We start from the raw sequence: 27,053 nt of genomic DNA on the forward strand, positions 1-27,053 counted from the left end.
AACCATACTGTCTGGAAATCAATGCTGTAAAGGATCAAGAGACAGTTTCACTTACTGGAAATAAGAGTGTAGCCAAAGTTGTTTCTGTGCAGTTTGTATACTGTATGGAAGAGAGCCACCAGCTCAAAAGAAAAAGAAACAACATTATAAACACTGGTATTTGATTTTTGAAAGACATTTTGAAAACAGTCCAAAAACACATTCTCAGTAAACAGTGAGGGGGTAGGAGAATACATTAGCTCCATTTTCATCTCATAAAATGTTCCTTTGAAAAACAAATCAGAAGCCTCCTGTGATACTAAATGGTTTGTCTTGTCAGAAAGAAAAGACTTAACACAAATCCCAAAACATTAAGTAACCGATTTACACCAGAAAATGAATTCAGAAATATCAGATTAATGATTTACAGTTCAGTCCCTTTTTAAGATACCTCTGTGGATATTTTTCATTATTATGTCCAATGGAGCGCATACCCCATAATCAAATCCATAGATCACAGCCCCACCTTCTCCTTCTAATTTCTTCCTCTGCTGGGAGTTGATGGGTCCTCTCCAAGAGGTGGATTACTGATGGTGTCTGGCCAGCGGATGATCTGAGAATTCTTCTTCTGCAGCAGCTATTAATGGTCTGGATCTTCTGGGTGGTGTTTTTTTTGTTGTCCCCAGGTCAGCTCCATACACAGTAAGACTTTTTCTCTGGAGCTCCAGATGTTCTTGAGCTGTAAGAGGCTGCTGCCTTACCAACAAACTTTGATGTGTCGATGATGCTACCTAGGTAGGTGAAGGACTGCACTTCTTCCAGGGGCTTCCATTCAGTGTGACTGGGTCGTGGAGGGGATGATTGATCCTCAGGATCTCTTGTCTTTGTGGGTGGATGTTGAGCACGTGATGAGATGTCTTCATAATCCAATCGATGACGAAGAAAGAAGAAGTGTGTGAACAAGCACTGGAAGCTGTTTGTGAGCTGCCCTCCATGATCCTTCATTCTCTCTAAGAGGACTCGGTTGAAGACCTTCCTGCACACTGAGGAGTGTGATTCCTCTATAGTTGGTTGTTGCTGTGCTCTTCTTCTTCTTTTTTTTGGGAGATATCACTTCTTCTTCCCATATTTTCTCAAAGAGGGTACAGCATTTCCACTGAGGCATCCAGGTCTCTGCTCAGGCCTCTGCTTCTGGTGGATTTGGTGGTGCTGGTCTGTTCAGGAGTTCTCAAGTGCTCCGCCATCTGTTCATCTCTAGTTCTATTCCTGTTATAGACGCTGTTTCATGTTACCGCTGTATGCTGCCTGCTCTGCTTCTGCTGCCAGTCCATCCACAATCTCTCTCTTCCTCTTCCTAATATTCCTTCACTGCTTTGCTGCTCTAGTCCTGCTGTTGTTGACTGTGCCCCTCTTTCTTCTTCTCTCTCTCTCTTCTTTGTCAGGACTCTGTGATGATCACTCTTCTCTGCTGGTGTTTCTAATTCCAAGCACTTCCTGGCATGCTGACCTAAGTGTGTCTCTTCTTCTCTGCCATCTGTACACTGTCTTCTCCTTTCCTCTTCCTCCGATCCTGTAGTACTGAAAACAATTCTTTCATTCAATCCAAAATCTTCCTTTTTCTTCTGGTCCTTCTTCAGACTATCCAGTTCTTCTTCAGCTTCAGCTTCAATCTGGCCACCACTAAGTCGTCCCTGCAAGGATCTTCTGAACTTCTGCTAATGCAGACATGGTCGATCTGGTTTTTATGCCTGCAGAGGAAAGATGCTGCCTCCTATGACCAGATTGTTAAGTGCACACAGATCCACAAATCTCTCTCCATTCTCACTCTCTCCCAGAGCATGGGTCCCATGACGCATTAAAGTCTCCCATAAGGATGGTAATGTCTTTGTCTGGGAGAGTCTCTAATATTTTCTGAGTCTGTGTGTAAGTAGTCTTCTTTCCCCTCCTCACTGTCATTTGGGGGGGAGAGCACTGAACAACATTCATCTCATCTTAATTCTTTTTTTTTTCTGAAGGATGATGATGATCCTGGGACCATGTGCCTCCCAACCAATCAGTGCTCTCTCCTGCTTGCTGGACAACAAAATCCATAGATAGATGAGCATTATTCACTTACACAAGAAACAGCGCACAAGAAAGCTTCAGCCAGGTCAGTGACCATTTTATGAGGCAGCACTTTAAAACATGGGTATCACATTCTAGACATTGAGATATGACATTTCTGAAAACATGGTCTGTGCCCAAATTTGAAACATGCACACTGACTTCAGGAATATGGACCTGGGAAGAATGAACTTAACAACTGCAGAGCATAGAATGTTAAAATATCACCTGAGCAACCACTGCTACTCCTAGGATATGTGCCGTATATACTCGTTCATTAGCCCATTCGTTTATAAGCCGACCCTCCAAAATTGATAGGTAAAAATAGCAAAAATTGTATGACCCTTTCATAAGTCGACCCTATATTTCAGGGGTTGGAAAACTTTGGCTCCCGGCCCGTCAGGGTAAGCCGCTGGAGGGTCAGGATGTTTTGTTTACCTGGAGCATCTGCAGGCATGGAGCTCCTCAGCTCCCTGTGGCCGCGGTTTGCCATTCCCAGCCAATGGGAGCGGCCACTGGCTGGGAATGGCAAACCGCGGCCACAGGGAGCTGAAGGAGCTCCATGCCTGCAGATGCTCCAAGTAAACAAAATGACAATGTATTAGATATTCAATTAAATGATTCCATAGAGTTTAAAATCATCAAATTTTGGTGTAGACCCGTTTATAAGCCGACCCCCACTCTTTGAAGCGTCACTTTTTTACTGAAAATATTCAGCTTATGGACGAATATATACGTTACATTATTCTCCATTACGTTCCATGTCTAAGCCCTGGTTGAACATGAATCAAGACTTTTACTATTCTTGCTTGCAAAACCCAGTGTAGAGAAGACTTTTGCATAAACACAAGCACCAAATCATTCAGTTTGTTGCCAGATCCCACATGCCACTAAGTCATAGTTCTGACCTGGAACGGTATTCTGTATCTGACATGCAAACTGGACTAACAGATTTGTCATTTACATGCCAATACACGGAAAGCTTTGCAGTGCTGGTGTCTGAGCTCCAAAAACAAATCACAAGACTGGCTTGTTAGCCAATAACCCAAACAGTCTTCCCAACACAGCCAGCAGCTTGAGGCTCATTCAGAAGAAACACCAATCACTGAAACATTTATACATTGTCTTACAACACATTATCACAAAAACTTAAATGAATAGAAAAATTATTTTTAATTTACCAGGATATCCTTCCAAACTTTGCCTCACATTGTCCACAGTAGGGTAAATCTTTAAATAAAAAAAAAAAAGGGTAATAATCAAACCAAGCTAATTGAAATAATGCAGTTCTAATAAAATATTACTAACTTTGAAATAAAGATATTAGAATCCTATTATTTTAAACACTGACTATTCTGACAAGTCATATTCCTAGCAAATAATGTGGAATAAAAAGACACACTTCTCCAGGAAAGCAAGAAAAGACTGAACACTTAACACGATACAAGAGTCTTATTAGAATTTAAAAAACAAAACAAAAAAAGCTACAAACTAAATTTCATTGAAATTAAACTACCCAAAGTGGAAAATTAGTTATGAACCAGTAACAAACATTCAACATTTATTCTGTCAGTTATCTTACACTGCTGCTGGCTGAATAGCTATGAAATTCATGAAAATCAGTAGAAACTCCAAACAAACATATTCCAAGTAATGCCCCTGATGTCACAGTGGGCTCTTCCCTGACTGATAAATCTATTCCTAACTTCTAGTTTACAAGACTCTGTCCTTTCTCTTTTTTTCTCTTGTGTCTAAAATGATTGAGGAGTGCAAGTGACATGGATACTGCCACTTGAGATACACAAAGAGGGGATTATAGGATGTGGAATGAAAACAGAACACCTCACATTTTGGGAACTACATTTTAGAACACTTTGGTGATTTGAACTTAAAATAAAATTGATGTTTCTGGGATCTCATCACAGTTTCCAAAATAGAAAACAACGCAGCTGTGGGAAGAAAATACCATCTTCTAGATTAAATGTAAAAAAATACTCTCCACTTGTGGTCACAAAAAGATTTCAGAGGACTTTTAGGGACTAGATATGTTGCCTTTTGGTGTTCCAGGCCAAATATATTTTCCCTACTTAAGGTATATCTACACTTAAAATGCTACAACAGCACAGCTCACCTCGACGACAGGAGGAGTTCTCCTGTCGCTGTAGATAATCCACCTCCCTGAGAGATGGTAGCTGGGTCAACCAAAGAATTCTTCTGTAAACCTAGCACTGTCTACACCAGGGAGTTAGGTCAGCACTGCTATGTCCCACAGTAGTATGGCTTTTTCACAACCCTGAGAGATTAGTGATGCCAATGTAAGTTTTCAGCATAAACCAGCCCTTATATTTTCCTTGCAATTTCAAAAGAAAAATTATTCTACCCTTCTCTTTCCAAAACCTATTACGTTATGTTGCTGTTTGAGAATGACTGCTACATCCTACTCCAGTGGAAGATGTATTTTAGTGATGGCCAACTCTCATATATACAGTTTGCAAAATGATCTAGGATCTTTCCACAGTTCCATAACTCAATTTCTCCCTCCTTTTGACTGTTAAAACCCAGATGGTCACAGTGCTGTTGGCAAAATCCTACAGTACAGCTAAAATAGCTACATTAAATCCTTTTCTTAAAAATGTTTAAATTAGTTTTTCTACTGGGATGGAGAAAATGTGGCACAGTATACAGATGTGGTTATATACTAATCAAGAGGTAACTCAAAGGGGTTAGTTTTGCTCAAATTACCTTGACAAAAAAGGATAGAATTGTAAAATAATTATGAAAGGGAGAAAAATACAAAAAGCTAAACCAAAAATCTAGTTCAAGTTATACAGAAAGTTGTCATCTCTACCGGTTGCTGACAGAAAATAATTGCATGTTTTCTGCCAATCATCCCCTTTATTATTGAGTGAAATCACAGAGAATAAATTTAATTCTCATCTGCTGCTATACCAATGTCTCATGCTTGACTTAAGAAACATTGGAGAATTGTCCTGTAAGTTGAAAGCCAGATTCAAAGGCTTATTATACTTTAAGTGTAGCTCTATGATTTTGTCCATCACATAGGTACAGTAACTATTTTATTCTTTTATCAATAAATAATTGTAGAAAAAAATTCTTCCACTTTGGTAATTTTAAGTGGAAAATCCTGGATAATTTTTTTGAGAAATCATGGCAAACTGATGTTGACAACAATGAGATATGTTTGTTATCCTACTCTGAACACTGGAAAAAAAATAAGTGGGTAAACATTAAATAAAAATACCAACAACCACCACCACCTAGAAAACATACCAAATGAATAGGAACGTCAGGTTTTGCTAGAGTCTTCACACTACTGCCTAGCGTAACCAGACTCTCTCGAAATTCTGAGCACAACCACTTGGACTGGTCAGCTCCCATTGATCCAATACTTGAAAACTGTCCTATCACCGGCCAAGATTCTTGTGCTGGTATTGCTGATGTATACTCTTTCAAAAGCTATTTGGGAAAATAAAAACATTTTGTTAGACTTCAACATGTCAAACTACATCACAAACTACATAACAAAAAGTTTATAGCCAGGTTTCAGTATTTAAGCTCTTGTTTGATGCTCTCTATAATTAAGCAGTTCATTTGCCACTAATGAAAAAAGTTGGATTATCTATTCAAGAGTCCAATATAAAACGCTACTTAACTAAAAAATTTTTTTTCCCAAAACCATGATGCTCTCTTCCATGGGGAAAAGAGATCATGAATAGTTTTGTTCAAATGAGCTAAAACTGCCAAATACTTCCTGAAACATGGAGGCTGGGATTATCAGAAGAATCTAAGGAAGTTAGTCACCTAAATCTTTTGAAATCTGATGGATATCGGGCACCTGACTCCATTAGCCTCCTTTGAAAATTCCCAGCCTCAAATGCCCAGGAGAGAGTGAAAGTGATAGAGAGAGAAAGGAGAGAAGGGGGGTGAGTGCGCACGCGCGCATGGTGCAAGGGGAGAACAGAAAATTTCCTCTTCAAAATTCTTTCTAAGATATTCTTACTGAAAAGCTAATTAGGAAAATATGCAAAACCAAGTTCACAAGGACCTAAATGCCAATTAAATTATCTGAGAGAAGGTTAGACACCACAGAGGCTCTAACTGGCTTCATGATGAGAGCTGCATTCACACTCTAAAAGGTGTGAGTTTTTCATTACAACCATAAAATAAATATACATATTCAAACATTTACTTTACAAGGGGGATCTACCCTTTATAATTTTCTTGTCCAGTGAAAGGTTGAAAGCTATCTGCAGTCTCTGACTTTCCATTATGTCATAATGAGGGAGCATGTAGCTCAGATTTCAACGGGAGGTCAAAGTGTGGATACTTCTTTGAGTGGAAAATGAATGAAACAAAATGACACATTTAGCAGGTCACTGACATTTGTGAAAGGCAGGTAAAAAGTTTGGCAGAGCATGAAATTACCACATGCCAAAGAGGTGTTAGGTATAGAGTGCCTTCTCAACTTTGGAAATGTGCATATAACAGACAACATGAGGCATCTTCTTACAATTCTGAATAAATCTGAACAGAACCATAAAAAAATACAGTATTTTACAGTAATCCTTAATGGAAAGATATCCTATAGTAAAATATGTAATTTGACTTTTTCCTCTGTCATGCCTACGGACAACTTCTGCTATGCGCCTATTCAAGTAAGTAGATCTCTCCCACTAAAATGGCTTCTAATCTGCTATTTACCTACATATGTAATAAGTTTGTCATCATGATATGTAGAGTCCATAATCTATGGTTTTGCCAGTGCCTTTAGAAAATGTCATTCTGTTAGCCATATATGTCGGAAGAAAGGAGCTAAGTAGCTTACAGTTAACATTAGAAAACTGTAATGAAGAGATGGAAAGTTTAAAAATAACCAAAAGAAGTCTGCACAAAAGTTGTTTATGAAAAGAGAGAAGGAAAATAAGAAAGAAGAGAAAAAAGTGAATATAACAATTCCAATACCTTTCTAAGTCTAAGGTGACCCCATTTTTCTTTTTGGTTGCCTTGGTATCGTCCTGGGGTTGATCCAAGCAGATATACTCTTAAAAAACATTAAATATGTTAGTTCATTTAGGATTTGAAGTATTATCAACCAAATAAAAGAGAGAGGAGATAAAAATGAGTCGGAGACATAAGCCATTTCAAGCAAACTAGCATCCAGAATTGCAAGGTGAGGAACAGAAAGTGGAAGATAAGAGTACTTTATTTTATAGACAAAGCCATCATCTTCCATTTAGCATGTAAATCTCAATCTGAATGTAAAACACTGCACATTAGAGAGAAATGTACACAGACAATTTTAATTTACAAGACTCAGCACTGATTTCAGTTTAAGTAACTTTATCAGCATGGCCTGATATATAAGCATTGCCAAAATACATAAATACAACAGAATTAATAATACAAACAGAGTAGCTGGATTGTATTCAATGTATTTTGTTACTATTGTCCATTTCTGATTGCTAGCCTGTCCATATCATCTCTTTCCTTTCTACCAAAGTTATATACAGATTTATTCTTTGCTTTTTAGCAGTCTTTTGCTATTGCTAATAGAAAATCCCTCTCAATCTTTTTGTACAGAAAATGTCTCTCTCTCCTCTAAAGTTGGGTTCTCTGCATTTCCAGCATAGTTTACAGAGAGTCTTCCAGCTTCCTCTTCCCCGCCCACACCCCAGTTGGTGCTTACAAATTCTACATTTAAATAAACAATTTTTCATTTAGTTCCGGGGTCCAGTGACTTATCCTAAAATTACTATAAAAAGCCAAGGAACTTTGTACCCCCTTAACATACATTAACTGACAATATTAAATTGCATTTCTAGATTAGTTTTTCTGATTACAATTCTTAAAATCCATATCTCAGAAATCTCTTAAATAAAACCCTTCCAACTCTGTATAACCTACATTGAGTGCCTAGCCTCTTAAAAGAGCATAAAGATATCCACGTTAAAAGGTAGCCTGAAATGATACATACCTTGTCTCTGAAAGATCATGCTCTTGGATGATGTCAGCCCATTCCTTGAGAGTAGGGGAATTATAACTCATCAAATAGTGTATTAGGTCAGACTTAAAATTGGTTACAGATTCACCAGCAGAACCAGTGGTTCCAGGCGGTAGCCGTGGATATAGGGGGCTTAGCCATATTCTAAAAAAGTAGGAAAGAAACACTAAGGCACTATATTTATTCCCTTATCATATATTGCATTATATATATATTCTAAGAAAAGTAGATCCAGAAGTCCAATCAGAATGCCAGATAGAAACAGTTTAATTAGGAGATGATTTAGTCATTTTATTAATTACTAATAAAATGACTGGCTTAAACAATTTGTCAAGCATGCACAGTAATCTCAGCTCACTCTTCAGATATAAATGGAAGGTTAATTAAGAGCACAATTTATTATTCTGTCAAAAGAGAATGGCAAACATATTATCCATTATAAATTTCTTGGCACACTAGCCTGCAATTACACTCACTGGGTCACAGACTGTGCACCACTTTGACTATTTATCCCCATCCCATAAATCTACAGTGTATATACAAATGTTATACAACTTGTATCCAGAATTGTCACTACAAATTGAAAATTGCTCTGCTGCAAAATAGATTTATCTACTAATTGATGAAATGACAAAGAGTTAAATGAACCAAAGCTAGAGGGCCTGAAAGGTCTTTATGCTTTGAAGAAAGGGGGACAATCATTTGTCACCCCAAAATTTCTTTCAGCACAGAAGAAGTGGGGACACAAGAAAGGGGAGTGAGTCACAGTCACCTCCCAAAATCCTTTCTATTATGGAGAAGGGTGCAGATCTGCCACTATCCTCCTTCAAAGGAAGTCAGTAGTGTCCTCTTCAGAAGATTAGGGTTCTAGATAGGAGACTATTGTTGTTTCCATGAGCCCACAACCCTAGATCTCCTGTTCAGGGTTCTCCAAAGTCTTATGAAGAGGATGGGAGAGATTTTTCCTGAGAGCATTAGAAGATCAGGCAACTTTTTGAAATTAACAAGGCACAAAGAAGCTGTTAGTGGAGGGAGGGGCAGGGGAGAGAGGAGGAAGGGAGTAGGACAGAGGTTACCTTTTTAAAATTATAAATTCTGTGGGGGAGGGTCTTTCCAGGTGTTCACGTAGTACAACAGGCCCACCATCCTGATTTGGGGCCTTTGGGCACTACTGCTATATAATATATATAAATAATAAGTGGCATTCATAAAGATACAGATGCTGAAAATACCTTGCTGCTGTTGCTTAACCCTGCAGTACGAGTTCTCTCAAGGATTCCAAAGGCAATTCATAATCATAGAAAGTAAAACATTATGCTGATATTCCAAAATAGTGAGCTACTTTCAAATTCAGGAACAATAAAATAGTTCTACCATATGTTGAGCGATTTGTGTGAACAGTGGTTTGATCATGTCTAACAATCTCCTAGTTGCTTTTTTAACACATTTTCTCTTTAAAAAAAAAAAAAAAAATGGGTCTTATTTTCTTCCCTATGGCAAATGGAAAAGCACCCTTATGAGTTAATCTGCATTCTGGGTAGATTGTACGCCCACCGTCAAGATATCCTTTCCTGTTTTACATCACTGTAGCTATAGTAACCAAAGCCTTTGTTAAATTCTCAAAGGATATGTACTGTCTTCCATAATTGAAACATCTACAATTCCAATGGGATTCATCACACTGGGAATCCTGCATGTTGTAACAACTAGATACCAGAATTAATACACACAAATTGTGATGGACGAAATTCTGATAAATGAGAAATTATTCTTTTTTAAATGATTGAGAAGTAGGGAAACTTGCCAGGAACTCAAAAAGGCCTGGTTTCATGCCTGCATGGTTCTCTGTAAAATCCAACTGGCAGAAAGAAGACCAGAGAATAGTAAAGCACTGAAGTCACAGGCATCTCTAAAAAAAATAAGACATTTTAAAACCAGAAATACTGGTTATGTTTTCTGCTGCTTCTCAAAAACCCCTAATAGGCTTTTGCTTCAGTGAGATGGAGACCATAAAAGAGTGATTTAAGAAGGCCCCAAACACTATCTCAGCCTTATAACTGTCTTGACGGAATGCTTATGAGCCAATATTCCTCACGAAACTGTTCAGTTATGCTTTCTCCCATACAGTATCTGTTTTAATAAACAGAACTAAGAGTATATCTGCTCAGTAGAGAGACACTAAAAAAAATTTAAATGTGTGGACTTCTACGTAGCTGTTTTGGTTTCTTCATAATAGTTAGAACTTTCTATGTAAATGGGTCAATCTTTGCATAATTAATGAACACAGCTTCTCATAACGAAAGGGTTGAAATTGGCTCAAAAACCTGAAGTGGTCAGAAATGAAGGAAAAAAAAAAATGGCCTGCTTAGGTTTCTTATATTTGGTAAGGGTAACATTTCTTACATGTAGCTACAGCTAAGGGCTTGGCTACACTTACAAATTTGCAGCGCTGCAGCAGGGTGTGAAAACACACCCTCTGCAGCGCTGCAAATTGCGGCGCTACAAAGCGCCAGTGTAGTCAAAGCCCCAGCGCTGGGAGCCGCGCTCCCAGTGCTGTCCGTTATTCCCCACAGGCAGGTGGAGTACGGACAGCGCTGGGAGAGTTTTCTCCCAGCGCTGGCGCTTTGACTACACTTAGCGCTTCAAAGCGCTGCCGCGGCAGCGCTTTGAAGTTTAAGTGTAGCCATAGCCTAAGAAAGTCGTGATTTATCGGTTCAGAAGTTGCTACCACTGTTTGTTATACACCTTTACCCCGATATAACACCAATTCGGATACAACGCAGTAAAGCAGCGCTCTGGGGGGGGTGGGGGCTACACTCTCCGGCGGATCAAAGCAAGTTAAATATAACGCGGTTTCACTTATAACGCAGTAAGATTTTTTGGCTCCCAAGGACAGCGTTATATCAGGGTAGAGGTGTAGTTGTGGTTTTGGTGTGGGGTTAAATTTGAGTCCTCCAGACACAATGCCACTTACTCAAATTTGGGGCACCCAGGTCAAATTTAAGTGAGTGGCTTTGAACCTGGTTTACAGCATCAGAACACCACTCAAACTTGCAGCAAATTATAAAAAGCTCCTGTGTGCTAAAAGTTGCAGTGTATGTTGAAAGTTGTGGTTTCCACAACAAAAATCTCAACCTGTGGTTTTCTTACAGTCTTACACACAGCTCGGATCTCAGCCATTACCATAATTTTAACCGAGTTCTTCGGGATAGGAACCATCTTTCTACTCTGCGTTTGTACAGCACTTAACACAATGGAGTCCCACTCATGACTGTGGCGCCTAAGTGCTAAAACCAAACAATTAATTAAGCCCATTTTTGCTAAATGTCCTGCGCTTCTGCTACAGTACAAAGAAACTTAAGGCTCAACAAAAATAACTGAGCTTGCAATGTTAAATATTTTAGGCAGACTATTTTCTAAAATTTCACACTTCTAATAATGTAGGAGTCTGTCATGCCATTAAAGCACATCCTGCCTCAGGTGTGAGTGCCAGAATTTGCCTCAGAGAATTCCTCAGAGCTCCCTGGCACATAAATCACTGCCATCCTGCTTCAGGAATTGAGGCAAAGTCCCCCGTCATATGTTAGTCCCACTCCACTGGCCTTTGCACAGTATGTGAGGTCATGGCCCCTCTTTCTCCCTGTCTGTGCACTGCCAGAGACACCTGGAGAACAGTCCTTAGGGTCCCCTGCATATACTGACTGTGACACACCTTTGGACAGCGCAAGCAAGCAGAGGGGGAGATCTATCCTAGTCTACATATTTTTTTATAGTATGGTGATGAGGGCAATATTTGAGCATTGTCCAATAGTGGATTAAGCATACTTATTACATATGTCACATTTGTTCTCTCATCCTCTTCCCAAAGGGAGAAGTATGCACAGTGAAGTGTCTTGTTTTGGTAGATGTTTGTTGTCTGTTTTGTTTTTTTTAAGTTTGTTAAATAAATACACCTCTACCCCGATATAACGCTGTCCTCGGGAGCCAAAAAATCTTACTGCGTTATAGGTGAAACCGCGTTATATCGAACTTGCCTTGATCCGCCAGAGTGTGCACCCCCCCCCCCCCAAGCACTGCTTTACCACGTTATATCCGAACTCGTGTTTTATCGGGTCACATTATATTGAGGTAGAGGTGTATACCTATTGCTATGTGTTTAAAATAGGGAATGCAAAGGCAAAGAAATATGCCCAGCATTTGGAGCAAGAAGTGGCGAGTTTGTGATGATTCTTAGTTCCTGGCAGAATCCATTGCATTCTCTTGGACCACCCCCAGAGAAGGTTCTGTTTCCCCGCACAGATGAGCTTTACTCTTATTGTTGAGCGTTCCATCCCATACTACTCATCCTACAAGGCCAGCCAGCCATCTTTGATATGTTCTTAATGGTGATGAAATTTTAGTGAAGACATTTAGGGAATTAGTTGCCTCATCTGATATGGGGCTTTTTCAAAACACTAAACACCTAACTACATCTTTAGGCACCTAAATACCTTTGAAAATCAGTTAAACACCTATAGTATTCAAAGAATCAAGTCCTAAGGAAATACAACTATTAATAATCAGTCATCTGGAAGCAACCACAATAAAGTGCAGTTTTATTCTGAAAAGAGACACTATAAAAATGGTGGTATGGAATGTTTAATTGTATCTCAGTTGTTTCCAGATCAAATTTGGTCAGTTTACAAGTAAAAACATACAGTAGGCCAAGTATATATTTTTATAAAACTTGGCTGCCTACATTTAGATGCCTCAATCTAGACATCTAAATACACTTCTCTATTTTCAGAATTAACAGAGCAACTGCATCTTTCATGGAAATCAATAGGGATGCACAAGTTTAGTGCATGTGATAGTCACTTCACTTGTTAGATGCCTAAATGAGGATTTAGGTTGCTAATGTTACATATCCAAATTTTAAAATGTTGACCATAGTTTTTCAAATACCTCCATATCTGAAAGTCAGACTGTGTTTTTCTATTCTCATGAATTATCAATAAAAGAGAGTAAGAGTCCAAATCTTGTCCCCAGTAATGTGTCCATTGTGATTGCATAGGTAAATCCAGTTTCCCCTGACATGGCATTGCAGAGCCACAATAGTTAGTAAAAGTAAGACAACCCCCCCACCACCACCACACTACACACAAACTCCTAGCAGGCTTTATTTATTTAACAGGAAAAGAGAAGAAGAAAAAAAGTCCATTCCTCATCTTCATTTTTCAAAAAACAAACAAACAAACAAAAAACAACAAGGAGTCCGGTGGCATCTTAAAGACTAAGGGATTTATTTGGGCATAACCTTTTGTGGGTGAAAAACCTCACTTCTTCAGATGCAAGGAGTGAAAGTTACAGCTGCAGGTTTTTCACCCACGAAAGCTTATGCCCAAATAAATCTATTAGTCTTTAAGGGGCCACCGGACTCCTTGTTGTTTTTGTGGATACAGACTAACACGGCTACCCCCTGATACTTGACTTCATTTTTCAGGTCATCTTCAACACACAATACAGCATGAGACACGTAGCCTCCTTATTTAACAACTAGTAGATAGCAAAGCCTCTACTATAACAAAAAAATGGTTGCTTACCCCTGAGTTTTCTGGTCCCAATCAGAATCAATAAGATTGGATGTGTGTATCACAACTCGAAGACCTTCTTCGTATAACAACAACATCATTTTCCTTAGAAATAAGTGCACAAAATTCATGAAGTATCATAGTAAGAAAATACAGAGCACAATAAAAATTCAAAAGATTGCTCTAATAAACCCCATTCCTCCCAAATCATTTGGATAATTAACTGCACTATGAAGGACTGGAGACTGTAAGGTCTAGGCAGCCTGACTCCAGACCTGTATCCTACAATATTATTTTAGACAGACAGGTAGAAAGAGAGAGAACACACATACCCCTGCAGTGAAAACAGAGGTTTACAAGGGACCTCCATCTCTTCCTTAGCATAGGATCATGCAGTCCCTTAACTATTATAGAATATAACTCTAAACTCATGTGGCTGAGACCATCTTCAGAAATTTTCTTTAATCTTTGAACATTAGTGTTCAGCAAACTGGGATTGAAACACCCGTTACTGAAAATGGATATTGTAGTTTCACTTGTGCTCATGACATAGTTAAGGCAATATAGTTAGGGATCTCAACATAATGTAGTTTTGGGAAACTCATACATCAAATTCTTTACCCAGTGTGGCTGGACTATGAAATAAGCATTTTTACATTATGGTTTGCGTCAAAGTCAGACTAACTTCAGTACCCAAAAAGATAATGGAGCAAATAATTAAGCATTCAATTTGCAAACACCCAGATGATGATAAGGTGATAAGTAACAGTCAGAATGGATTTGTCAAGAACAAATTGTGTCACACCAACCTAATAGCTTTTTTTGACAGGGTAACGAGCCTTGTGGATAGGGGGAAGCGGTAGATGTGGTACATCTTGACTTTAGTATAGCTTTTGTTACTATCTTGCATGACTCTCATAAACAAACTAAGGAAATACAACCTAGATAGAGCTACACTTACAAAGTCTGCGGACGATACCAAGTTGGGAGGGTTGCAAGTGCTATGGAGAACAGGATTAAAATTCAAAATGATCTGGACAAATTGAAGAAATGGTCTGAAGAACAAATGCAATGTACTCCACTTAGGAAGGAACAATCAGTTGCACACATACAGAACGGGAAATGACTGCCTAGGGAGAAGCACTGCAGAAAGGGATCTGGGGGTCACAGAGGCTCACAAGCTAAATAAGTCCACAGTGTAACACTGTTGCAACAAAAGCAAACATCATTCTGGGATGTATTAGCAAGAGTGTTGTAAGCAAGACACAAAAAGTAATTCTTCCACTCTACTCGGCGCTGATTAGGCCTCAGCTGAAGCTGTGTGTCCTGTTCTGGACACCACATTTCAGGAAAGATGTGGAGAAATTGGAGAAAGTCCAGAGAAGTGCAACAAAAATGATTAAAGGTCTAGAAAACAAGACCTCTGATGAAAGATTGAAAAAAACTGGATTTAGTCTGGAGAGGAGAAGACTGGGAGGGGACATGATAACTGTTTTCAAGTACATAAAAGGTTGTTACAAAGAGGAGAGAGAAAAATTGTTCTCCTTAACCTCTGAGGATAGGACAAAAAGCAATGGGCTTAAATTGCAGCAAGGGCAGTTTAGGTTGGACATTAGGAAAAACTTCCTGTCAGGGTAGTTAAGCTCTGACATAAATTGCCCAGGGAGGTTGTGGAATCTCCATCACTGGAGATTTTTAAGAGCAGGTTAGACAAACACCTGTCAGGGATGGTCTAGATAATCATCATCCCATGAGTGCAGGGGACTGGACTAGATGACTTCTCAAGGGCCATACCAGTCCTACAATTCTATGAAAATCTAATCTTTATAAGAATGATCAAGTTAAAGTTAATGGTGGCTGTCAAAAATACTCTTCCAGAAACCTCTAAAACAGAGTGGTTGACTCTGTGCAGCCTGTGGCCACAAAAGCAAACCAACAGAAACATAACGCCCGTGTTACAGTCTTCTCTATTTGTCTTGGAATGAGAAGTGTTTTGTTATGTTCCAAGGTCTGCGATTAAAATATTTTCAGTTGCTGGGCCCATAGGAGACCGCAAAGCTTCATCTGCAATGGACTGGGTCTTTTGGGTAATGCACTTCTGAAAGGAAGTCAGACGATGCACCTTTTAAAAATATTAGGGTCGAATAGAACTATAACATTTAATATGATCATTTAAAACAACTCAAAATACATTGGGAGGAACAAAATAAAATGCAGCATACAGAGAATACGTTAATGAAGATGGGATGTTCGTGCTATGCTACACAATGTTATTCATGCCATTTAACTAGTTATAGACAAAAACATTTGAAGGCTTTTTTTAAAAGGATGATAGTGGAGTGCTAGCTGTGCTATTGTTAAGGTTAAGAACTGCTTTCTGTTTAAATATATAATGAACATAATTTTAAGAATAACCACTCATTCCTGCAGCCTAACTTCTTTGACGCAGGAACAGACAACAGCCTGTCTCATCCAGAAAGAGAAACTGACTGGAACAGTATGGCTCTTTTTGTTTGTTACAGGTACTGATTTCTTTTCCCCTCTCTTGCATTCCCCTCCCTGGATAAACAAGAGGAAGATCAGCTGCAGGCATATTCATGAGAAAGTTCATTTAAGACGCTCATCCTTTCAAACCCACTTTTTAGCTTCATTTCAGCTTTTTATAAGTTTCCATGGAAGTCGGTAACCAATTACAACAGAGTTAGGTGTTGGAATGTCTGAAGTCCAAGAAGTACCGTTTTTCTATCTCAGACTCAGAAAGAGTCCACTGACTAAGGACGTTTTCTACCTTTGGCTTGCAGGTTACAAACTCAATACTCTGCTACACCAAGTTGTAAAGAGTCTATTTGTGACACAGTTTTCCCATTTTCTGAAACTATCTGGAGCAGTTACTTAAAAATCCAACCCTTTTGCTCCCAGTTTTGTCTTCTTTTTCTAGCGCAAACCTGTTTTATTCTCCTAGGACTTTTTTCTAAACCAAAGAATAGATAGAAAAAAAGACACGTCTGAGACGTCCCGAAATTTCACTCTGCAAGAGCCTTTTCTGATATGTCTAAAATCTAAGTTGTACAGGAATAAAACATGCCACTGGAAAACAGAAATGATATCAATATGGGGGGAAAGGAGGGGTCCCAAGCCATATAGCAGTAGCCTTTCTCCTCTGTTAAACTATATGGGATGATGTGTACTGACATAGCATCAAGGATTAAATTCATCCCAGTTCAGATAAGATGTAAACCAGCATAGGCACCATTAAATACCAAGTCATCATTGCTTAAGTAGTGCTTAGGGTATTATGGGTACCATCTGCATTCAGATGAATTGCACCATAACTGTTTTGTTTCACCAACAGACAGAAAAGTTCTTAGCTTGTTTTATCAGTAACAATGTTCAGACAATGCAGACAATGTTCAGGTTCCAATCTTGTCGCAAGTATCATTTTTTCAGCAATAAATCCTGTCAACCACAAGCATACTATAAAATGCAAGTTTCATCTTAAATATATATGTCCATACACATCATTTAAAACTTTCCAAAGAGACATCAGCTTCCTTTTAAACTTGCTTTTGTAGTGAACGGCCATTAGTCCGGATCTGTAAAGATTTTTAAAGATACATGTTTGTATAGCACCGCAAGAAAGAACTGTAACTGCAAAAGTGAGTGCAGCATATTTGAGTAGCCTGTTCTACTGAAATCTGCCCAAGATTGATTACAGAACAGCAGCCTTAATTCCTGGACTATGTGCAAATTTGATTATTTACTGCTACCTTCAGTTTGTTGACTAAGCAATTATCCTTGTAACTTGCAAGTCCCCTTCTCTCTCACTTTCATTTTTTTTTAAACAGTGTGTTTTAATCTCCTAGAATAATTTTTTAAATCAAAGACTAGAAATCCATGACTTATTAAATGAGAAAAAGAATAACAGGCTAAAAATATTAAGTCTCCTTCATAGAGTTAGCTATGGCTGAGAAATTAAACAAAGTACTGTGACCCTTATAAATAGGGCCCTACCAAATTCATGGCTGTGAAAAACACATCACGGACTGTGAAATCTGATCTCTCCCATGATACCTGGCTATTGTAGGGAAGGGGCAGGGCTGGTGGCACCCCAGATGGAAGTGCCTATCATGTGCCGGGATCCAAGGGACCACCCCCACATATCCTGTGACCCTCACTTCTGCGTTGCTGCTGGCAGTAATGTTGGCTTTAGAGCTGGGCACTGCCCAGCTCAGAAGGCAGTGCCGCCGCCAGCAGCAGAGCAGAAGAAGAGTGGCAATCATGCAACCCCCCCACAACCTCCTTTTGGGTCAGGACCCCCATGGTTACAACACCACAACACACTGAAATTTCAGCTGTAAACATTTGAAACTGTGAAAAAAAAAAAAAAAATGAAAACCAAATGAAATTGAAAAAAACTGTGAATTTGGTTGGCCCCCCCCCACTTATAAACATTTGTAAATACCAGAACACAACATACATCCTTCTTCTCTCAACTAGTCTCTACAGAGCCTTTAAGTTCAAAAGCATATCTTTATAACCCAGCTTTCCCACCCTATGAATTGTTCTTTAAAGCATTAGAAATAATGCATACATTTTATACAGCAGCCCCAGCATTTTCTATTATCTTTAAAAAAACGGACTTTCCTGCTTCACAGCAATTACTTACGTGTGGTGAGTTCCAAAGGCAATATCCAGCTTAGCCTAGAACAACAATGAAAATTAGGTAATTATTTCATTAAAAAAAACCAAAATCCTGCTACAATTAAAACGAGAGAAGGTTGCAGCTTGCATTTTGCTTCAGTTTACTGCTCTCTAATGGAGAAATCGCAAAATTACAAGACAGCCACTTTTACCCCAAGCACCTGTAGATGCAATCTCCAATTGCTAAAAGTGAATAATCTTTACATATTACACCATTCTTGTGACTGTGAGACATTAGGCCCAAGCTCCTTTTGTATCGTAAGAGAGGTGTTTCCAAAGACTCTCAAAGTCTTCTGGGGTGTAACAACTCTGTTGCAGGCAGCTAAAAATAAGGTGTATTTCATGGGGAGAGAGAAGCAAGACATACAGGAAACTACAGATGAAAGGTAATTCTAGATTTCTACACTGTTTATTTACACTGTCCAGGGAGAGGGGGGGCAACACCCTCAGACCACTCCAGACCACTATTTTGGGAGGACAATATTTTATTTTGTTAACCACTGGCATCTAGTAGTTGCAATACCAAAGGCCACACCTAATTTACATACTCAAATACATGTCTTTAGGAGGAGGGTTTTTTTTTGTTTTTTTGTTTTTTTAAAGAAATGGCTTCCTTTTATTTCAGTAATAGGTTGAATGTAATGCATGTTTATTGTGGAGAAGCCCACAGAAGTCATAGGATTTATGATCAGATACTGAAAGACATTATATACAAACAAATCCTCTACCATACAATAACACACGGCTAGGAAAATATAGTCGGTGTGGAGCAGTGGTTCCCAAACTTTAACAGCTTGTGAACTCCTTTCACTAGCATGTCAAGCCTCGCGAACCCTCTCTCAAAAACGAATATTTCCAGGGATTTTCTCCTTTACCTGAGTATAAATTATAAAAGCAGTGATCTTGGAAATATAAAATTTGTTTTTATGACATGCTTATTACACACTATTTATTATTATCTATCATTATACTATTTTTATTATATTATGAAAACGGCAACAGTCTTCCAAGATCTCACTTTCGTAGCTTGTATCACTTTGAATAAGCCTGTTATAAGACAAGGCTCCTATGTTTCATCAAGGAGTATCAGATGTGAAACAGCATGAAGGTATTTAAGAGTTCCTCCTACATAAGCATTCAGGTCTTGAGCAGTCCAGGCAAACAGCGCATGTTACAACAAAGCTTAAACTTGTTCTTCATAATAATTTTAAAAACAATACTAGCTGCCTATTTAATTTTAAAAACAGCAAAAAATATTCACCTCCCTTTCCGTTTCTTATAAGAGTCTTCTAGTTTAAATCTCCTCAGTGTGATAGATATGCTTGCTTTGATCTGCTTAGCTCTTGGAAGTCCAGGCGCTCTGGGCTGCTGGTCCTGTGCTGCCCAGGGTCCCTAGGGACAGCTCTGTCTGCCATTAGGGAATTTTTCCCCGACAATCCCCTGTAACATTTCACAAACCTCCAGGGGTTCACGAACCGCAGTTTGGGAACCACTGGTGTGGAGACAAATGGAACATTCATAAAATACCATTTGCCCTACAATATTATGATCTATGCTAGCATAGTCCTTTGTACTACAGTATTCCAGCAGAGGTTACACTATTGTCTTGTCAGAAGAAGGATGAGTTAAGTGTGAATTACCTGGCAAAGGCGAACATTTTCATATGGGTGTGCCTGTGCATGCAGCTCAGCCTTGGATTCTCGCTTTTCACCATGTACTATTAATAATGGTTTTTTCCTTAAAACAAAATTAAAACGTGATGATTTTAATAAAAATGTTATCGGGTGGGTTAGCAGGTTACCGAGAGGCAGCAATCTACCATAGCTGCTCTTTCATGTAGCTACAATTTCTAGTTCCTGTCTCACGTACTCTAGCAAAGAAATGGAGCTACAATTTGCACTGCCAATCAATAACACTAAGAAATTAGTTTAAAGAAGTGATTAGGATATAAGCTTCTGAGAAAGAAGTGCTACAAACTCAGCTGGAAAAGAAGCGGGAGTGATTTAGAGACCATAAGGGAAACTGTCTCAGAAGGAAGGCTTCCAACATTGTTGTAGCCGTGCTGGTCCCAGGATCTAAGAGAGACAAGGTAGGTGAAGTAATATCTTCCACTGGACCAACAACGGTTGGTGAAAGTGATAAGCTTCCGAGCTACACAGAGCTCTAGGTGACCTGAAGAAGCACTCGATGAAAGAGACAAGCTACATGGACCTCTTCTTTAGGTCACCCAGAACTCTATAGGTCAAAAGCTTGTCTCTTTCACCAACAGAACTTGGTCCAATAAAACATATTGCCCACTTTGTCTCTCTAAAAAGGAAGCAGAAGATGAAATCCTCTGGGAAGATCTTAGATTCAGAAGTATTGAGAACGGCTCCCTTAGGCAGTGATCTGCATAGCACTCCTGCTCAAAGTTCACCACAGCATTTTGACAGTCATAGTCACTCCCTGATGCTCCACTCCACTGCATTTCTAGAGTGATGGAAACAGCAAAGTGACATTTAGGAGAATGATGCACACATTTTATTTAGAAGCCTACAGCACACAAAGATGAGGATGGAGTGGAGTGACAGGGAGATATTAACAAGAATTGGTATTGTGATAGCACCCAGAGGTCTATCATTCTTTCTGCCCCAAAATGATGACCAGTCTGAAAAGACAAAAAACAAAGGAAGGGGGAGTGAAAAAACAACATACCAACAAAAAAAGTCCATAGGGCAACAGGCACATTTTTTGTTAATTCCTCCCTTTAACTAACTAACTAACCAACCAACCAACCAACCTCACTCACTTTAAGGAGGAAAACAAGAAGCCTGGTTCAAGTCCCCCCTCTGCCTACGGATCAGCTACTTCTCAGGTGAGTGCTCTAACCATTGGACTATGATATATTCAGATACTGGGCTCCCTCAATCTGTCCTGCTGAAGCTTCATTGTTAAAGAGTCATTGGAACAGGGGGACTAGCTCCTGGGTCTCCTACATCCTGGATGAGTGCTCTAGCCTCATGGTTATAGAGTCACTCCTGCTTGCTTGCGCTCTCTCGTTCTCTGGCCCAAATGACTATTTATCCCAAGTGGAACAGCTTCAAACAGGAGAGAGTGAGGGAGCCCCCTCACATCAGAATAATCCAGCAGTTAGGGCATTCACCTGAGAAGTGGCAGATTCCTGTTCAAATCCCTTCTCCCCCTCGGGCCAAGGGAAAACTTGTCTCCCACAGCCCAGGTGTGTACCCTCACCACTGGACTAAAAGTTACAAGGAAAGGAGTGAGTTTCTCCCCCTCCTGGCTTCTTCCAAAAACAGCACAAGAGCCCAACTCCAGGAAAGAGAGTCTCAGTTGAGAATGGCAGAGATACATGCCTCCCTGCAGCCTGGACTTAGGTGCCTATATCTCTATGAGACAGGTGGGGCTTAGCACACACCCTCTTGTTGGCATCTCCCATTGGCTAACTTAGCAGCTCCTTTCCTAGCATATGCTGGGTTTTGTCAATTGCAGTCTAAGGTGCCTCTCTCCACATTTATTTTATAGAGAGCCCAGATACCAAACTCAGGATTTGTGAATCAGTGATTTTATAGGTGCCCAAAAGTTAGGTGCTAAGACACTCAGCATCACAACACTTAACTCCTTTTGTACAACCAGGCCATCCAGTTTTAGGGCTGAATGCTATTCATTTATTTGAGCCTACCTGTTAGCATGCTTCTCCCTGTTAGTTTGTATTTATCTTTTTACCAGCCATAGACGTACCTTGTTGTTTTCTTCCTGCTTAAACCCTTTGTGTGTGTGTGTTAAAGAGAGGAATTAACAAAAAACGTGACTATTGCCACATGGACTATTTTGCTTGTATGTTGTTTTTCACTCCCCCCTTCCTTTGTTTCTGGTCTTTTCAGACTGCTCATCATTTGGGGCAGCAACTATGTTTGCACAGCACCCACAGAATGATTGGACTCTGACCCCTGGGTACTATTACAATCCCAAATATTGTTACTATCTCCCTGCCACTCCACTCCATCCACAACTGTGTGTGCTGAAAGCGTGACCAGAGTCCTCCTACCAGATCAGGCCCTGCATGTGACTTTGGCATTCGAATGCCTATCTTGCCCTGGTTTGTGAATTGTTGTAGGGCAACTTCCTTTATTATAAGTGTTAACAACACCCAAAAGTGCTACTGCAGAGTGAATTTAAAACTGTGTATTATCATAAATATATCTCTTAAAGAACTGTGATATTTTGTAACTTTGTAATCTCAAACTGTTTTTAACATTTTTACCTGTATGAAATACGAGCGACCATTTATAACATTACTGATACTAATATTATAAAATTGCAATGAATCTTATATAATATATGCCGTGTAAGATATCAGTAGAAAAGTTAGGATTTGCCAAGTATGATAATCTTGTTTATATGTTTGTATCATCTTTCTATTGTGTGTTATAAATGTGTGATATATCTGTATCTCATACCTGTGCTGTTTTTCTGGGTCACATCCCCAGACAGATTGCCATCACCCCATCTAGCCAGTTCCATGACCCATGAAGGACAATCAGCTATACAATGAACCCATTAAGAGAAGCCAGGGGCTTCACTTATGAGTCAGCAGGACATGTAGAGACATGCTGGTGACCATGGGACTCCCACATGCTGTAAATTTGTGTTTGGGACGAAGAAAGTACAAGCCACATGGCAAAAAGCTGTAAAAAGGAAGTTGCATCTTCTCCATTTTGTCTTCAATCCTGCTTCTTACCTCTGCAACTTCTCTACAAACTGAAGCACTGAACAAAGAAAAGTACTGACAGACCCATCCAAGCTTTGCATGTGTTCCAGAGGGACTCTACAAGCCAGAAAACTCACAAATGCTGCTAAGAACCTGATATGTGGACTCTGAAGTCTTATATATGTATCTGATCACTTTGACCATTTAACAACTCTCTTGTTCTTTTATAATAAATCTTTCATTTTGGATACTAAAGGATTGGCTGGCAATGTGGTATTTTGGGTAAGATCCAAACTAATATTGACCTGACAATGTGGCTGGCCCTTTGGGGATCAGAAGAACATTTTGTATAGTGAGCAGAGTTTTTAAATAACTTCTCACTTTATTGGACCTATGTGCTGACTGGGAGTCAGAGAACTGGACTAAAGAAAGCGGTGTGATTTCCTTTTTTTCAGATTCTTAATAACCAGCGTAGGAGATCAGGAGCACAGTTCGTGACTGGTTGGTGAGTCTAACTTCAGTGTTAACCTCCAGTTTTGTGAGAATCTGCTCTCTTTTTTGCAGCCTGCCCTGACCTTGTCATTTTTAGTGTGGGCTAACCTAGGCACAAGGGGTCAGAGGACCTAGGCAGAAGATAGGCTCCCAGGCACCTCAAGTGAGGCAGCAATGAGCGTGCTCAGAGACAGAAACACGGGCACCTAGAAAACTTTACAGCAAAAACTTCGTTGCCACATGAATTCAGCAGGAGTTCTGTGCACTGCAGTGAAGTTGAAACTGGGACTTAAGCAACTAAAACAGGGACCTAGACACCTAACTCTTTTTGTGCATCCAGACCCAAGTAATTTTCATACACACACAAAAAACCCATTATGATTTTAAAATAGTATTAATAAAACATCCTTAAAAAGTCATACCTGAATTCCTGTGGATACTGTCTTATGAGCCATTCCACATCTATACAATAGTTAAACTTACAATGGAGAGAAAAGGAAAGGCCAGTTAAAAAAGGCAAAGAAAAAGACTTCACCAAAGCAGCAACTACAGGGAGAAATATTTTGCACTCAAAATTACTGATGCGTACAGCAGTACTTATATTTTAGAGTACATTTCAAGTAGGGCTGGCAAACTATTAAAAATAGCAATTAATCACAAGATTAAAAAAATGATGAATCACAGTATTAATCAGACTTAATAATAGAATACCAATTTAAAATTATAAATATTATGGATGTTTTTATACATTTTCAAATATATTGATTTCAGTTACAACACAGAATACAAAGTGTACAGTGCTCACTTTCTATTATTTTTTATTACAAAATATTTGCACTGTAAAAAAGAAAAACAAAAGAAATAGTATTTGTTGTTAGTAGCTACCGGCATGGTGCTCTGCTCTTGTTCGATGATAACAGTCGGCTGCGTGCGTGTTCCCTGTGTGTGCTGTCTCAGCTCTGCGCAGCAGACCCCGAGAGACCCCCCGAATGATCACAGACTCTAGTAAAGTACGAAGGAACCCGAGACAGGTTTATTGTCAAACGAAGCACAGTAATAGTTTCCTATAGACTCTACAGGACATACTACGAATATGTGCCCCCTGGCAATGGACACAGCTCAGTCAGTGGCAGGACTTTCCACTGCCCCCTAGGCTGGCCAAAGATGCGCACTCCGGGACCTACTTTTATACAGTTACAGGACAGATTACTCATCCCTCCTGACATATTGAGGTACAGCCTCTTGGCTCATTAGGGTGCTGTCTCCCCTTTGATCATGCTGTTCCAGAATACAGATCTATCCATCATGCTGTCCTGTCTTTAAGATGCACCTGCTTGTTCCTTGTTATGTCTATGGAGTGTCCTTGTATCAGGCTGTCCAGGTGCTATCTTGGCACAAGTTCCTCTTATTAGCCCTTATGTGTGAACGCACCTGCTTCTAACAACCTTCTTCTCGCCAAATTTCTGTGAGTGAGGCCTGCCTCTGGCTCACAGCCCAGCTTTTGCTTAGCAGTGCCTGGAAGTACTTTGGTTCAGGCTTCAGGCCTCAGACTAGGCCTTTGACACAAGAGTTTATATTTCAGGGCCTCATCTTACTACAGTATTTTTCAATTTACCTGTCCACCCAGTCCTACTTCTTGTTCAGCCAATCGTTAAGACAAACAAGTTTGTTTACATTTATGGGAGATAATGCTGCTTGCTTCTTATTTACAACGTCACCTGAAAATGAGAACAGGTGTTTGCATGGCACTGCGGTAGCCGGCATTGCAAGGTATTTACGTGCCAGATATGCTAATCATACATATGCCCCTTCATGCTTCGACTTGTAGGCTCTAAAGTTTTACATTGTTTTGGTTTTGAGTGCAGTTATGTGTAAAAAAAAAAAAAAATTCTACACTTGTAAGTTGCATTTTCACAACTAAGACTGCACTACAGTACTGGTATGAGGTGAATTGAAAAATACTATTTCTTTTGTTTCTCCTTTTTACAGTGCAATATTTGTAATAAAAATATAAAGTGAGCACTGAACACTGTGTTCTGTGTTGTAACTGAAATCAATATATCTGAAAATATAGAAAAATCCAAATATATTAAACTGTAATAGAATGCCAAATTAAATTTAACAGTGCGCTTAATCGAGACTTTTTTAATCTAGTTAATTTGTTTTGTGTTAAGTGCATGCATTAACTGCAATTGACAGCCCTAGTTTCAAGTAATACACATAATTTTTTTAAGTTTTCATTTTCATACATGTTTTCTTAAATATGTACTAATTACAGAATATGGAATAAATAACATTTATACAATGTAACAAGCAAAATGCAATGACTTCGGGAACAATGCAAATATAAGATCTTTGTGGCAGGGCTTATCTTTTTCTTCTGTGTTTGTACAGTTCCTAGCACAAAGGGATCCTGTTCATGACTAGGGCTCCTAAATGTTGCTACATCAACCAAACAAACCAATATAACTCCTACAACATCTTGCTCTACAGGTCCGTGAACAGTTTACCCTCACACACAGAAAAGCAGATACAACACTATCCACTTTTCAATGCCTGTCTATTCCCAGAAGATACCGGCAGTTAAGGCCTTGTCTATCCTCGTGGTGGCATATAAAGTACGGTAACTACACACCACGATGAAAAGCAGGTTGCATCTCTACAGCAGCGTGTAGCTACACACGGCAGTGAAAGGCTCTGGCAGTAGGGAGGCAGCAGGGAAAGGCTCTGCTGGCAGGCAACTATCAGAGCCCTTCCCTGTGGTGGGCAACTATTGGAGCCCTTCCCCACTGCCAGAGTCTTTCACTGCAGTGGGGAAAGACTCCAGCAGCAGGGAGGCAGCTGGATACTCACTGCTAAAAACAGGCTCATGGGAGGCACTGCTTGGGAGTGTAGAGAGCAGTGTAGGGTATATACACAAAAGATCTGGTGTGTCTGTACTCTATTCACCAAGGCAGTACTTCCCCATCTACACTGCTATTGATATCCATGCTAGCTGGGCATGCAGTGTCTGTACTCTAAACACCACTGAAAGTGAAGACATAGCCTAAGAGGAAGTTTCTTAGAATTAGCCTGAATTTTGAACAGAATACAGAACATTTCACTTAAACATAAACGGCTCCTTCAGAAAGCATGTGACTTTTTAAGTATTTTCCCATTTAGATATAACTGGAACAGTGGGAAGGGTCAGATTCTGATATTAGTTACACTGGATGAGTCAGGAGTAGCAGCCTTGGGGTCAATGGAATTATAGCAGCATAAACCATTGAAAGTGAGTTCAACATTTGGAAGGGGAAAAAACCCAGCAAGACCTAAAACTCACCTGAGCAGAAGATACAAGAGTCCCAAAGAGAGGAGACAAAATATCTATTAAAAAAACAAAACACTATTAACCACATCTTTATAAGTAAAATACTCATACACACTTTAGATTTTGTAACAATTTGTTAATTACTATTGCACATGGACCTGGTAAAAT

The 27,053-nt window shown here is 39.4% G+C and overlaps 1 protein-coding gene across 5 annotated transcripts in view; it reads right to left on the reverse strand.

Annotated features, from left to right (window-relative positions):
• TDP1 (tyrosyl-DNA phosphodiesterase 1) overlaps positions 1-27,053 on the reverse strand; it is a 120,577-nt gene that overhangs the window by 89,408 nt on the left and 4,116 nt on the right. For 4 of the 5 annotated variants that reach the window (XM_039535091.1, XM_039535089.1, XM_039535090.1 and 1 more), the window contains exons 3-13: positions 26,898-26,941; positions 23,998-24,053; positions 20,016-20,112; positions 18,341-18,375; positions 17,190-17,267; positions 13,687-13,779; positions 8,078-8,248; positions 7,066-7,144; positions 5,374-5,559; positions 3,264-3,312; positions 56-122 (exon numbers count right to left, since the gene is read on the reverse strand). In XM_039535091.1, the coding sequence (XP_039391025.1) occupies positions 56-122; positions 3,264-3,312; positions 5,374-5,559; positions 7,066-7,144; positions 8,078-8,248; positions 13,687-13,779; positions 17,190-17,267; positions 18,341-18,375; positions 20,016-20,112; positions 23,998-24,053; positions 26,898-26,941 (955 nt within the window). The remainder of the gene's footprint in view (positions 1-55; positions 123-3,263; positions 3,313-5,373; positions 5,560-7,065; positions 7,145-8,077; positions 8,249-13,686; positions 13,780-17,189; positions 17,268-18,340; positions 18,376-20,015; positions 20,113-23,997; positions 24,054-26,897; positions 26,942-27,053) is intronic. The other variant, XM_039535093.1, reaches the window with a different exon arrangement.

The sequence above is a fragment of the Mauremys reevesii genome, linkage group 4, assembly GCF_016161935.1.
Source record: "Mauremys reevesii isolate NIE-2019 linkage group 4, ASM1616193v1, whole genome shotgun sequence".
Lineage (NCBI taxonomy): Eukaryota > Metazoa > Chordata > Testudines > Geoemydidae > Mauremys > Mauremys reevesii.